The 13,822-nt window shown below is 38.9% G+C and overlaps 1 protein-coding gene across 2 annotated transcripts in view; it reads left to right on the forward strand.

Annotated features, from left to right (window-relative positions):
- The window catches only part of LOC126194832 (uncharacterized), a 40,462-nt gene extending 28,482 nt beyond the window's left edge, over positions 1–11,980 (forward strand). Inside the window, exons 3-5 of one of the 2 annotated variants that reach the window (XM_049933168.1) lie at positions 11,164–11,310; positions 11,388–11,452; positions 11,786–11,980. In XM_049933168.1, coding sequence (XP_049789125.1) covers positions 11,164–11,310; positions 11,388–11,431 — 191 coding nt within the window. In that variant the 3' untranslated portion in view covers positions 11,432–11,452; positions 11,786–11,980. The remainder of the gene's footprint in view (positions 1–11,163; positions 11,311–11,387; positions 11,453–11,785) is intronic. The other variant, XM_049933167.1, reaches the window with a different exon arrangement.
- Positions 11,981–13,822: the final 1,842 nt, after the last annotated feature.

The following is a 13,822-nucleotide window of genomic DNA, read 5'->3' on the forward strand; positions in this document are numbered from 1 at the left end:
TCTTCTTGTACTAGTTCTCTTGTCAGTCCTATGTTTATTTCACAATTATTTTGTTGTTCTTCACGTGTAAGGATGTGTTCAGTTTCTACTATGAGATTTTCTATGTATTGATTGTTCACTTTGCTATTGGTGCAGTGTTTCAAACCTTTTTCCAAGAGCATTTTTTCATTTTCGTGTAGTTCTGTCTCTGTTAGGTTAACTAAGCGTGGATGGAATGTGTGTTGGTCTCCATGTGGTTTCACATTTAAAATGTAAATGTATTTTTGTGTCTTTTTTACTGTTAGTTTCATTATCTTCTGTTTATGTTTGTTTTGTAAATGTTTCATTGCTGTGTATGTGTTGTGTTCAGTTTTTTCTATTAGTGCCATGAAAACTGTGGCGTTTCCTACGTTTTTTGCCAATTCTAGATGAGTCTCATAGAGCATCATGTTTAGGTGCTGTTTTTTCGAATAGAGCATCTTAATTTCATGTAGTAACCAATATCGTTCTGCAAATGATTTCGACTTTTGTGCCACTGTAGAACTGTTTTTAACCTTTACATTAATGTAATTTGGAATTAAATCGTTCTTTTTGCATGTTTTGTTGAATTTTATGTGCTGTATCGTCTTATGGAGTCTCAGATGTATTTTCTTGAACCTGTTGTACACGTTGACAGGGAATGCTTGACATAGCTGTGTTGACATATTCAACTTTTGTAGTCCTGTTTTCCTCAGTTGCGTGTAATATTACGGTATATTGATAATTTTTACTTATGGACTGTCTGACAGCAACTGAATAAAACACAATTTTAGTGCCGTACGCGTTTCGTCTTTATTTTCTGCAAGGCATCATCAGTGGCCTGGAATATGTACATATGATAGCTATTTTATTTACATTTATGTCACTGTGCCTATAGGTTATAAACAGTTCTGGTGGTTACTATTTCCTATTAAGTAGTAATGTTTTGAACTGTACTTACAGGTTGCATGGACAGTTTCTTACATATTATGTTCCTGTTACATTTTGGTGTTGTTCTTCTTCTTATGAACACCAATTTGCGGTTTTTTCCACATCCCACAGCACTATGCACTGAATGCTTGTTTTAATGCAATGTTTTGGTTTTCTGTTGCCGACTGTCAAATGTTTCTGCCAAAGATCGAAACTTATGAGTGTAATTATTGAAGTATCTGTGGTCTGTTCGTGTATGCATTTGTGTGTGCGTATGTGTGTGTGTGTGTGTGTGTGTGTGTGTGTGTGTCCAGATGGTGTGGGGAAGAGTTTTTTTGTTTTATGTTATCATTTCCTTTATTAAGTGTAGTAGGGAGCCTGTGCTGATGTGTGTTTGTTCATTTATCACTTGTTTGTTTTCTGCTATGGCTTTCTGGATGTGGAAGTTTTCTTGTGTTTGTATAAGATGTTTGTCATGGTTGCTTATTTTCATTTCTTGTTCCATGTTTGTAGGATGATGGTTGTAATGTTTTAAATGGTCTGCAAATGTGGAATGGTTTGTCTCATACTTCCAACATCTGATATGTTCTTTGTATCTTGTTTCAAAATTCCTGCATGTCATGCCTATGTATACTGCATCACAACTTTGACATTCAAGTTTATATATTCCTGATTGTTGGAATTTGTCCCCCTTGGTAGCTGGCTGGCTTAGATGTGATTGAAGGGTTTGCCCAGGCTTATATGCTATTTTGAAGCCCTGTCTCTTTAGGATGTTTGCAACTCTGTGTGTTAGTTTATGTGTGTAGGTCATGGTGTACTATCTGGTTCTTTTCTGTGTGGTGTTGTCATTGTGTGTGTTTGTTGAGTGTGTTTGTAAGTTTTCAGCTTGCGAGTTCTTTTGTATTCTTGAAATGTTGTGTTTGTTTTTTATTTGTGTTTTTATTTCTTGATTGAGCCAGTGTACCACATGTGTGTCATACCCGTTGTTCCTAGCTATTTGTATGATTGTACTCATTTCTTGTTCATAGTTTCTCTTGCTGAGTGGGATTCTGTTTAATCTATGTAACATGTGTCTTAGTGCTGCAAGTTTCTGGCAGATACTTCAATAATTACACTCATAAGTTTCGATCTTTGGCAAAAACATTTGACAGTCGGCAACAGAAACCAAAACATTGCATTAAAACAAGCGTTCAATGCATAGTGCTGTGGAATGTGGAAAAAACCGCAAATTGGCGTTCATAAGAAGAAGAACAACACCAAAAATGTAACAGGAGCATAATATGTAAGAAATTGTCCACGCAACCTGTAAGTACAGTTCAAAACATTACTACTTAATAGGAAATAGCAACCACCAGAACTGTTTATAACCTATAGGCACAGTGACATAAATTTAAATAAAGTAGCTATCATATGTACATATTCCAGGCCACTGATGATGCCTTGCAGAAAATAAAGGCGAAACGCGTACGGCACTAAAATTGTGTTTTATTCAGTTGCTGTCAGACGGTCCATAAGTAAAAATTATCAATATACCGTAATATTACACGCAACTGAGGAAGACAGGACTACAAAAGTTGAAGATGTTAATGTCCTTCACTTCCTTGCCCACATCTCTGGGGTGTGGATCATTCGAACCTTCTCTGCCTTTACCAGGCACTAGTTCTGTCACATCTGGACTATGGCTGTCAAGTTTATGGATCAGCTGCCCTTTCCACGATGCTCCTCTTGGACCTGGTTCACCATCGTTGTATCCATTTAGCCACCGGTGCCTTTCACACTAACCCTTTCAATAGTCTTCAGGTTGACAAACGGATCCCTCCATTTTTGATTCGTCAGGCCCAGCTCCTGGTTTCCTGTGCCATCATTATGCGCTCTTCCCCTGCTCACCCGTCTTATTACATTCTTTTCATGGCTTTGGGCCATTGCCCTCTCCCTGCCCTCCCTCAGGTGGGTTTACTGGTTGGGCTTTGCCTCACTTCTCTCTGCCATGGCTTCCGTCTCCCCTTCTTGTTGTCTTCCCCATGTTCTTTCTGAACCACACCGTCCTTGGTTAGATCCTCAGCCTCCATTGCTCCATTGCATTCTGTTGTTTGTTCTGAAGACTGTTACAAGAGTTTCAGGATGCCATTGTTTTGTACACTGATGGCTCTAAACCCACTGATCATGTGGGATATGCCTTCAAAACTTCTTTTGGCACGGAACACCATCCCTTGCCTGCCACATGTAGGGTGTTTACTGCAGAATTGATGGCCATCTTTTGGACCCTCAGTTTTATTAAATAATCCTGCCTCACCCGACTTGTTATGGACAGACTCAATGAGTTGCCTTCAGACATGGTGTTTTTCCTGCCACCCTTGGTGTCTGCCATCCACAACCTTCTTGCTGATCTTGGTGATGCCGCTTGTTTGGTTGATTTCGTTTGGGTTCCTTGCCACATAAGTATCTCAAGCAATGAACTTGCTGATCATCTGGCTGGGAGGGAGTGGGGGGATCGACTACCTACCCTCCGTTCTCACTGACCCCTCTGGCAGCAGATTTATGGCTATGCATCTGTTTTTGCTGTCATGGGTTGACTCTTGGGAGGCTACCCCCTTGTCTAATAAACTTCATGCCATCAAGGAGACTCCCATCATGTGGCATTCTTACCTCTGCCACTCCCGGTGGGAATGTCCCATCCTCTGCTGTCCTCGTATTGGCCATACTAGGCTGACCCATGCTTTTCTACCTCTGCACAATGAGCTGTGAGTGTAGCCGCACCCTGGGGCATCGGTAGGAATTTTTCTTGTGTGTCTAATGTTTTCCTCAAGCTGGAAACAAAACATTTCTTGGTTATTGAATTTGTGGTCAGTACCTATTGATAGATGCAACAGAGCCTCTGTGTTGCTGTGTTGAGCAGTGGGCTGATAGTGGACTTCATAATGGTAATTTTCTCTAAAACAGCACCCATGAATATAATTTTTTCACTGTATTAGCTGGTAGGTTTGCTTGGGATTCTGTAAATGAGGTTAGACGCTTGTGGTTCATGACCATGTGGAATTTTGTTTCATATAAGAAAATGTAGAATTTTTTGATACCGTAAAGCAAATGTAGTTGCTTCTGTTTGATTTGACTGTAATTTACGTGAGTTGCCTTTAGTGTTTTGGACGTCTATGCAATAATTTGTTGTGTGCCTGAAATGTGAAGCATTCATCATAATAGATTTTGTCGTCATCATCATCTTCATCTTGTACAGCTTTCCGCCACTGGCAGTGTCTGCTTTGAACACAAGTGCTTCTATTTCTCTGCTCTTCTTACTCCCATCTCTCAGTCGTTATTCACGCTCAGTTTTCTTCTCACTTCCAAGTGCGTTCTTCCACTTCTTTTAATCATTTATCTCTTGTACTTCCCAGGTCCATTTTCCCCTCCATTTTAATCGTGCATCTTCCCAGGCATCCATAATATACTAATAACACACAAGGATTTGAGTTTCTCATTACCACTTTTGTGTCGAGCCTGCCACTACTACACAGTTACTATTGCAGACCACACATCTTTTTGGAAAGAAAGACAGACTCATACGTTGATGGCCGAACATGCAGTACAGGACGAATGTTAAGACTGCAAGCAATGTGAAATCAAATTCGTGCCAATAAACAAAGCCAAAACCATCAAAACAGTGTCATAGTCAATTAGTTCCAATCAGAGTCTAGGTCTAAAAAAGCGAAGTAAGAAGTTATCAGTGTAACAGAGGTTTCAGTGTGAGAAAAAATTTCTGATCCGACTGCTGGACGAGGTATTTATTTCCTGCAGCAGACCAACTGACAACCACATGTGATATGCTTTCAGTGGCATCAGTACTCACGGCAGCCACTGCTAGGATGATTTGCTATACGTACTGACACTGACTACACATGCTGACACTCTCCGAGTTAGTTTTGGTATCACTGGAGTCACAGGATATTAGAGGAACTATCAGAGCATTTGTTTCAAGTTATTTAGTGAAACATAAATTGTGTGAAGAGTTTGACAGAGCACTGAAAGACCTGAGTCGAAACAAGGCCCCAGGAGTAGACAACATTCCATTAGAACTACTGACGGCCTTGGGAGAGCCAGTCCTGACAAAACTCTACCATCTGGTGAGCAAGATGTATGAGACAGGTGAAATACCCTCAGACTTCAAGAAGAATATAATAATTCCAATCCCAAAGAAAGCAGGTGTTGTCAGATGTGAAAATTACCGAACTATCAGTTTAATAAGTCACAGCTGCAAAATACTAACACGAATTCTTTACAGACGAATGGAAAAACTGGTAGAAGCGGACCTCGGGGAAGATCAGTTTGGATTCCGTAGAAATGTTGGAACACGTGAGGCAATACTAACCTTACGACTTATCTTAGAAGAAAGATTAAGAAAAGGCAAACCTACGTTTCTAGCATTTGTAGACTTAGAGAAAGCTTTGGACAATGTTGACTGGAATACTCTCTTCCACATTCTAAAGGTGGCAGGAGTAAAATACAGGCAGCGAAAGGCTATTTACAATTTGTACAGAAACCAGATGGCAGTTATAAGAGTCGAGGGGCATGAAAGGGAAGCAGTGGTTGGGAAAGGAGTGAGACAGGGTTGTAGCCTCTCCCCGATGTTATTCAATCTGTATATTGAGCAAGCAGTAAAGGAAACAAAAGAAAAATTCGGTGTAGGTATTAAAATTCATGGAGAAGAAGTAAAAACTTTGAGGTTCGCCGATGACATTGTAATTCTGTCAGAGACAGCAAAGGACTTGGAAGAGCAGTTGAACGGAATGGACAGTGTCTTGAAAGGAGGATATAAGATGAACATCAACAAAAGCAAAACGAGGATAATGGAATGTAGTCAAATTAAATCGGGTGATGCTGAGGGAATTAGATTAGGAAATGAGACACTTAAAGTAGTAAAGGAGTTTTGCTATTTGGGGAGCAAAATAACTGATGATGGTCGAAGTAGAGAGGATATAAAATGTAGACTGGCAATGGCAAGGAAATCGTTTCTGAAGAAGAGAAATTTGTTAACATCTAGTATAGATTTAAGTGTCAGGAAGTCGTTTCTGAAAGTATTTGTATGGAGTGTAGCCATGTATGGAAGTGAAACATGGACAATAACTAGTATGGACAAGAAGAGAATAGAAGCTTTCGAAATGTGGTGCTACAGAAGAATGCTGAAGGTAAGGTGGGTAGATCACGTAACTAATGAGGAGGTATTGAATAGGATTGGGGAGAAGAGAAGTTTGTGGCACAACTTGACTAGAAGAAGGGATCGGTTCATAGGACATGTTTTGAGGCATCAAGGGATCACAAATTTAGCATTGGAGGGCAGCGTGGAGGGTAAAAATCGTAGAGGGAGACCAAGAGATGAATACACTAAGCAGATTCAGAAGGATGTAGGTTGCAGTAGGTACTGGGAGATGAAGAAGCTTGCACAGGATAGAGTAGCATGGAGAGCTGCATCAAACCAGTCTCAGGACTGAAGAGCACAGCAGCAGCAATTCTGGATCAGGATTTGAACCTCCACCCTCGGAAATGCGAGGCCAAATTCTGTGCCACCTTGTTCATTGGACATGATTTTTATCTAGTAACGCAGTAAAAGTATTAAATTCTGTTGTATCGGTTGACTTCTGTTTATTAGTATAAAAAAACATGATGTTCACACAAATCTTGTTATTTTAATTTCTTATTATAAATAGTAGCCTACTTAAAGAAGAAAAGATACTAATAAAAATAATAAGAACAATAAGATTTGATATCATTGCTCCATAAAGTGAGCTGCATCCAATTAATTAGTGATTGTTAATTAGTGATTATCATTACAAACTTATAGCCAGACTATAAGATACACAGTAGTGACAAGTTGTGTTTGCAGTACTATTTATCCCCAATACACAACAGTCTCCATTTACGTCCAAGCTCTGAAAACAATTATGAAATTCATGACAGAGGTTAACACATACTGCGCTTTCTTATTGTTGCATTTGCACACAATGTGCGGGAAACATTACTGCTTAAATGCTTGTGTGTGTGTGTGTGTGTGTGTGTGTGTGTGTGTGTGTGTGTACATCTACATCTACGTGATTATTCTGCTGTTCACAATAAAGTGCCTGGCAGAGAGTTCAGTGAACCACCTTCAAGCTGTCTCTCTACCGTTCCACTCTCGAACAGCACGTGGGGAAAAATGAGCAATTAAATAATGTAGTAATTACTCTAATCAGTATAATCCTAGATTCCTCATTTATCATTGGTTCTTGATACTTTGCAAGTAGGTTTTTGGTGGTTAGTCAATTCTATCCTCTTGTGTCCCCCACTTCAGATTTCTGTGATGGTCTCACGTCAGTCAAATAAACCTGTGATCATTGCTTCTGCCCTTCTTGTTATGCATTCAGCATCCCCACACCTGTGGTCGAAGGGTAGCGTCTTTGACTTATACCCGAAATGTCCCGAGTCCAAGTCTGAAAAGGGAAATGCACAGATTTAGAGAGGGTCAGTGAAATGAAATTCAAAGAATATGAGGATCTCTGGTCAGACAAATATAGGGTAATCTCTACAGCAGAAAAACGGGATCATGGTAGTAAGGTTCATTGTGTGCAAGGATGTGCAAGGATATAAGGCAAAGAGTGAGTTTCTGTGAACAGTTCAGTGATAGTACTGTTCTCTTCAGAATTGATGGCAGGCGGATGCCAAAAAATACTAATTCATTTCTTGTCTAGCATTCTGAGCATGTTGATGCAGGTTCTGCAACTATAGTATCAATTTTCAATAAAATTCCAGCACCAATAGCACTTTAATTTTTATTTTAAAAATCATAACCAGTTTTCGCCTCCGGAGGCTGGTACCCAGTTACTATACATCAGAGGTCCTGAGAGAACGTAGACTAACTCTTGGTTTTTAAAATAAAACATAAACTGCAGCTGATGCTGGCATTTTATCCACAGTAATAATTCAGTTATACATGCCGATGTCACATGTTGAAGTTGAAGATGAAGAGAGAGAGGAAATATATAAAGATATGGAATGGGTAATTCTGTTTGTAAAGCAAGATGAAAAATGTAATAATCTTGGGTGATTGGAACATGAAAGTAGGGGAAGGAGTGGAAGACAGAGTTACGTGAGAATATGGGTCCAGTAGTAGGAATGCAAGAGGAAAAAGGCTTGAGTTCTGCAATAAATTTTAGCTAGTAATAGTGAATACATTGTTCAAAAATCACAAGAGTTAAAAATATACTTAGAAAAGGCCTGAACATAGGAAGATTCTAGCTGGATTACATCATGGTCTGAGAAAGGTTGCAAAATCAGATACTGGATTGTAAGGTGTACCCAGGAGCAGATATAGACTGAGATCACAATTTATTAATGTTGAAGAGTAGACTGCAGTTCTAGAGACTCATCTGGAAGACTTACTGGGAAAGAAGTGGGATACTAAAGTAATGAGGAATGATTAGCTGCATTTGAAGTTCTCAGCAGCTGTAGACATTGCAATAAGCAGTTCAGTTGAAGAGGAATGGACATCTGTAAAGAGGGAAATCCCTGAACTTGTAAAAGCAGACATAGGTACAAGGTGTGAAGAAATCATGGATAAGAGAAGAAATATGTCAGCTGATCAAAGGAAATACAAAAATGTTCTGGGAAAGACGTGAACAGCAGTAGAAGTCACTTAAGAATGAAATAAACAGGAAGCCATAGGTAACATTTGATTGAAATTTCTAAAACCATTGGGGAAAATCCCAACAAAATGTGTACTCAAGTTGGTTTTTAGAATCAGTCAGACTGATCAGTCTTTCAGAAAATTACCATTGCCACAATCCTGATGGTAACAAGAGCAAATAAGAGGGATAAGTATTGCATGGGCATCTTAACAGGTCATGGCAGTTCTGTAACAAGAATAATACACAGAAGAATGGGAAAGAAAATTGAGGATCCATTACAAGATGTTCAGTTTGGCTTGTAGAAAGATAAAGGCACCAGAGAGGCAGTTCTGACATTCCAATTTATAATGGTAGTGAGCCATAAGAAAAATCAAGAGAGCTTCGTAGGATCTGTTGACTTAAAAAAAGTGTTCGACAATGTTAAATGGTGCAGATTCTGAGAAAAACAGGAACAATGTAGGAAAAGACAGATGGCTACTTACCATAAAGAATACACATCAAGTTGCAGACTTTTAGAAATTTCAAATGAATGTTATTTTCCGCTTCCTGTTTATTTTATTCTTAAGTGACTTCTTCTACTGCTGTTCATGTCTCTTAATTGTATCTGTCTGCTAATTCTCGTGTTGTTTTTACAATAAGTAGCAATATGTCTTTTCCTACATTTTTTTATATTCCTATCTGGTGTTTCCATTGTTTGAGGAAAGTAGGAGTAAGCTAGAGGTAAAGCCAGGGTACTATACCATATGTACAAGCACCAAAAGGGAAAAATAAGAATGGAAGACCAAGAACATTGTGCTTGGATTATAAAGGGTGTATGGCAGGGGTGCAGTCTTCCACCCTTATTGTTCAGTCTGTGTGCTGAAGAAGCAAAGTCGGGAGTAAAAGAAAGGTTCAAGAGTGGGATTAAAATTCAAGATGAAAGAATGTTGGTGATAAAGCTTGCCAATATCATTGCTGTTTTCAGTGGAAGTGAGGAAGGATTACAGGACCTGTTGAATGGAATACGGATTAGAGTAAACTGAAGAAAGACCGAAATAATGAGGAGTAGCAGAAATTAAATTAGTGATGAACTTGACATCAAAATTTGAGACTATTAAGTAGATTAACTTAAGGAATTCTGCTATGTTGGAAGTAAAATAAAACCACGACAGACGAAGCAAGGAGGACACAAAAAATAGACTATCACAGGCAAAGAGGGCATTCATTCTTGGCCAAAAGAAATCTGTTAGTATCAGACATATCCCTTAACATGAGAAAGAAATTTCTGAGAATGTACATTTGGCATAGTACAGTGGAAAATGAGATACAAGGAGAATCGAAGTGTTTGATACCAGGTGCTGTAGGTGAATGTAATGGGCTGACGATACAAGGAATGCAATAGTGCTCTGCTGAATAGATGAAGGAAGGAACAAGCAGAAAACAGTGACAAAAAGGAGGGACAGTGCAGTAGGATACATTTTAATATATTAGGGGTAACTTTAATCGTACTAGAGCTGTAGAGGGTAAAAACTGTTGGGACAATGGTGATTTAAATCCATCTGGCTATTCAAAATTAGGTTTTATGCAGTTTACCTAAGTTATTTATTGTTGCTACAAAGATGACATGGCCGATTTCTTTCCTCATTCTTTCCCAGTCTGAGCTTGTGTCCCATCCCTAATGACCTCATCCATCCTTTCTTTTGTTGAAATAAACTTTTCAGATGTTGTATAAGTTAACTCATTCTCTCTTCCTCTGGAACAGAAAGGAATTTTGGGGGGTCATAAAGTTAATATTATTGTATGATTTGTCACCATGCAGATTAATTACCTGCTTTAGATGCCCTAAATCACCAGTGAGGCTGACCATGTACATGAGAAAGATTAATCAACATTATCTGTTGTCTTTATTCGCTTTTGTGTAAACAGGTGGCAGCTGATAATTACTGTGCCCAATTCAATTGAATGTAATCACAGGGGTTAGCATATTGGACTTGTCTTCAGGATTACAGTGGTTCAAATTCCCATCTAGCAATCCAGATTTAGGTTTTCCATGATTTCTCTGAACCGCTTAAGACAAATGCCAGGATGGTTCCCGTGAAAAGGGCACAGCCAATTTATTTCCTCATTCCTCTGTAATCCAAGCACGTGCTTTGTATCTGATGAACTTATCAGCAGGATGTTAACCTCTAATCTTCTTTTTATCCCCATATTTTTTTCAATTGAACATATCGAAAGAGTTTACTGGCACGATTGACTATAAGAAATTAAGTTATACTACTTTATGAAAAAACATAAAACATAATACAAGAGTGGGAGAACAGATGTTCTTACATTTGGGTCATGAATCTATAAAAATGGATTATTAGTTTTCCATTGTGCAAGGAGAAATTTGTAACTTTAGGTTCAACCCTTTTTCGCTACACACAGATAATTGTTGTTGGAACTTATATTCCTCCCTTTGAGAAGCAATCAAAGAAATATAATGTTACCCTCATTTCCACTTCAATAAATAATGTGCATAATGTGTATCTATAGTTTAATGAAAGTATTTCATCCGTTTACTGATGGGTCAAGTACTAATCGTAGAAAGGCTTTGTTTCATTTACAGGTCATCAAAAATTTGCACATACGTACTTGGTACATGAATTGCGAAAATGTCTCCTTAGGCATGATTGGTATGGAGCATGTAAAATACTGCTTGTGCTGGTAGATGGACCTAAATATCTTTCCACAATTATTTGGAGGGTACAGCAAAGTAAAATATTTCTTTCTTTAAATACTATACATTAGCATTTCTGAAACATTTATTCATCTGTCCAATTTATTTTCCAGTCATGCATTTTGGTTTTGAAGAACCATCCAATGTCTTCATCTGACATGCTGAAAGATTTTGTCCGGTAAGTTAAAACAAATATAAATTATAAAAATAGCAGTAGGCAAACAGTTACCTATACTGAATACTAGTGCAGTTAAAAGGTCGGGAACTGTACTAGTTTTCTGTTGATCTACTGATATTAGGAAGATTCAGAGCTAGTGTGATTTCCTGACCTTTCAGATGTGCCTTTTTGCTAGCTATCACTCGTTGTGCAACTGAATGGTTGTGTGCCTTCATTTTTCATTTACTATTGGGTGTTTCTATCCTAGAATATCCTTACCATAGAGCACCAATGTGAATAATTTGTGCAGAAGTATGTTACATTAACTACAGCTTCAATCTTCTTCTTTTTCAGAATGAGTTCAGGATCTGAGGAACTGGATATGCTATACTGTTTTAAATGCTGATCAGGAGCCAAATATTTCGGTCCATATAGTGAACAGCAATAGTTTTGAATGTGTAAATGTGAAAAGATGGTTGATGATGTTTTGTAACTGAGTCAGAGTGGAACTTTTTCCTGCTGTAAATATATTTCTGTATCAAATATTTATCATTTTGTTTGATTTTATCACACAAACTGATAGTTAAGTTAACAGTTCAGTATTGAGTAATAATATCTTGTAGTGCACCAAATCCCCTATGTTACTTCAGATATTGATGAAAGACATCCAATATTTGTGATACCTGTCCAGTTCCCTCCTTAATGTGTAGGGTGCACACTTCAGATGTGCATTGGTCACCGGCTGACCCCAAAGTCTTCTATAGCGACCACAAGACATCAGTCAAATTGTGCATTCGTTAGTGAAGAGAACACATTGTCATTGATCCCTGTTACATTTCAGATATTTTCTTGCACTGTGATGCTGAGGGTATGTATTGTTATTTGTAATGGATGCCTCAAGGCTATTTGCTCATGCGGAAATGATTGTGTGCTGTCTGGCTCAACACAGACCTCAGTTGCCTCCAGAAAGGTAGCGCACAGTTCTATTACATTCTCTTTGTGATACCTACAAGCTATTAATTTGTAGGGAATATAATCCCAACTAGTTTTGATGACTGTGAACGATCACTAGAAGGCAAATCTTCAGTGTTTTGTGTCTCACGATACCGGTTTGATGTTTGAATGACATTACCATGATGTACTACAATTTGAGAGACAATTTCCTGTAGTGACAGTCCTTTTTGCCACAGAGAAAAAATGCGTGAATGGCCCAAGCCTGAAGTGAGCCTTCAGGTGGTCTCACACGGTAATCATGAAGACTCCCTTAACAAAACGTTATGGAATATAAAAATTACAGTGCAACAGTTGTTCTGCATTATACATAGGTAAAACAGGAAGAACTTTCTATTCACACTTCAGATTGTACACTGATGCTTTCAGGCTCAACCACTTATCAGTCCACAGCAGCTAACTGTGTATTCCTGAACAGACATGAACTACATTACGTGCACAAGTTTAACTGCAAAGAAAACAGCAGAAAAAAGCTTGATCTGTTAGAACAACTAGAAAAACTGCTACACAGAGAAAAGATTCCTGGAAACATGTTAAAACACTGGACGGCATCTGACTTTTGCTCCTACTGTGCGTAGAAATTCATTGTTGACATTGCACTTCCTGCCCCATTGTTAACCATGTAGACGGCACAAGGAAGGGTCTCTGAATGGTGCTACCATATAGTGTTTTAATTCTAAATTATCTGGACTTCACGACAGAGCTATTTATGTTGCTGCTCTATGTTGAGTCCCACAGTGCTTTCGTCTGTTACTTGTATCTTCATTGGCCCACACACTACGTAGGTTTGACTGGGCAAATTTCAATAATAATTTTGTTTTCAAATCTCTGGAACTAGGTCATATTACAGGGATATGAACCATGAGGCAAGGGGTTCGGAGCAGGGGTTGAGTAGGGATGGACAAGGATGTTGTGTAAGTTCAGTGGGCGGTGGAATACTGCTGCAGTAGGGGAGGGAATGATAGTGGGTAGAACATTCCTCACTTCAGGGCACGACAAGAGGTAGTTGAATTTCTGGCAAAGAACGTGACATAGTTGCTACAGTCCCTCCTCTGTGGCCAGATGTTGGGACTTTGGGACATCATTGGTTACTGGAGAGATAGGTCATGGGAGACCTGTTTCTGTACAAGGTTTGGAGCAGAATTACAGTCTGTAAATGACTCCATGATAGCCTTGGTGTACTTTTGAGAGGGACTACTTGTCACTACAGATGCAGTGGCCATGGGTGGTTAGGCTGTATTGAATGGACATCTTGGTAAGATGTGTGTGGCAGCCGTTGAAGTGGAAGCATTGCTGGTAGTTGGTAGATTTGATATAGATGGAGGTACTGATATAGCCATCTAGAGGTGGAGGTGATCATCATGGAAGGTGGCCTCTTGG

Source organism: Schistocerca nitens, chromosome 7 (genome assembly GCF_023898315.1).
Source record: "Schistocerca nitens isolate TAMUIC-IGC-003100 chromosome 7, iqSchNite1.1, whole genome shotgun sequence".
NCBI lineage: Eukaryota > Metazoa > Arthropoda > Insecta > Orthoptera > Acrididae > Schistocerca > Schistocerca nitens.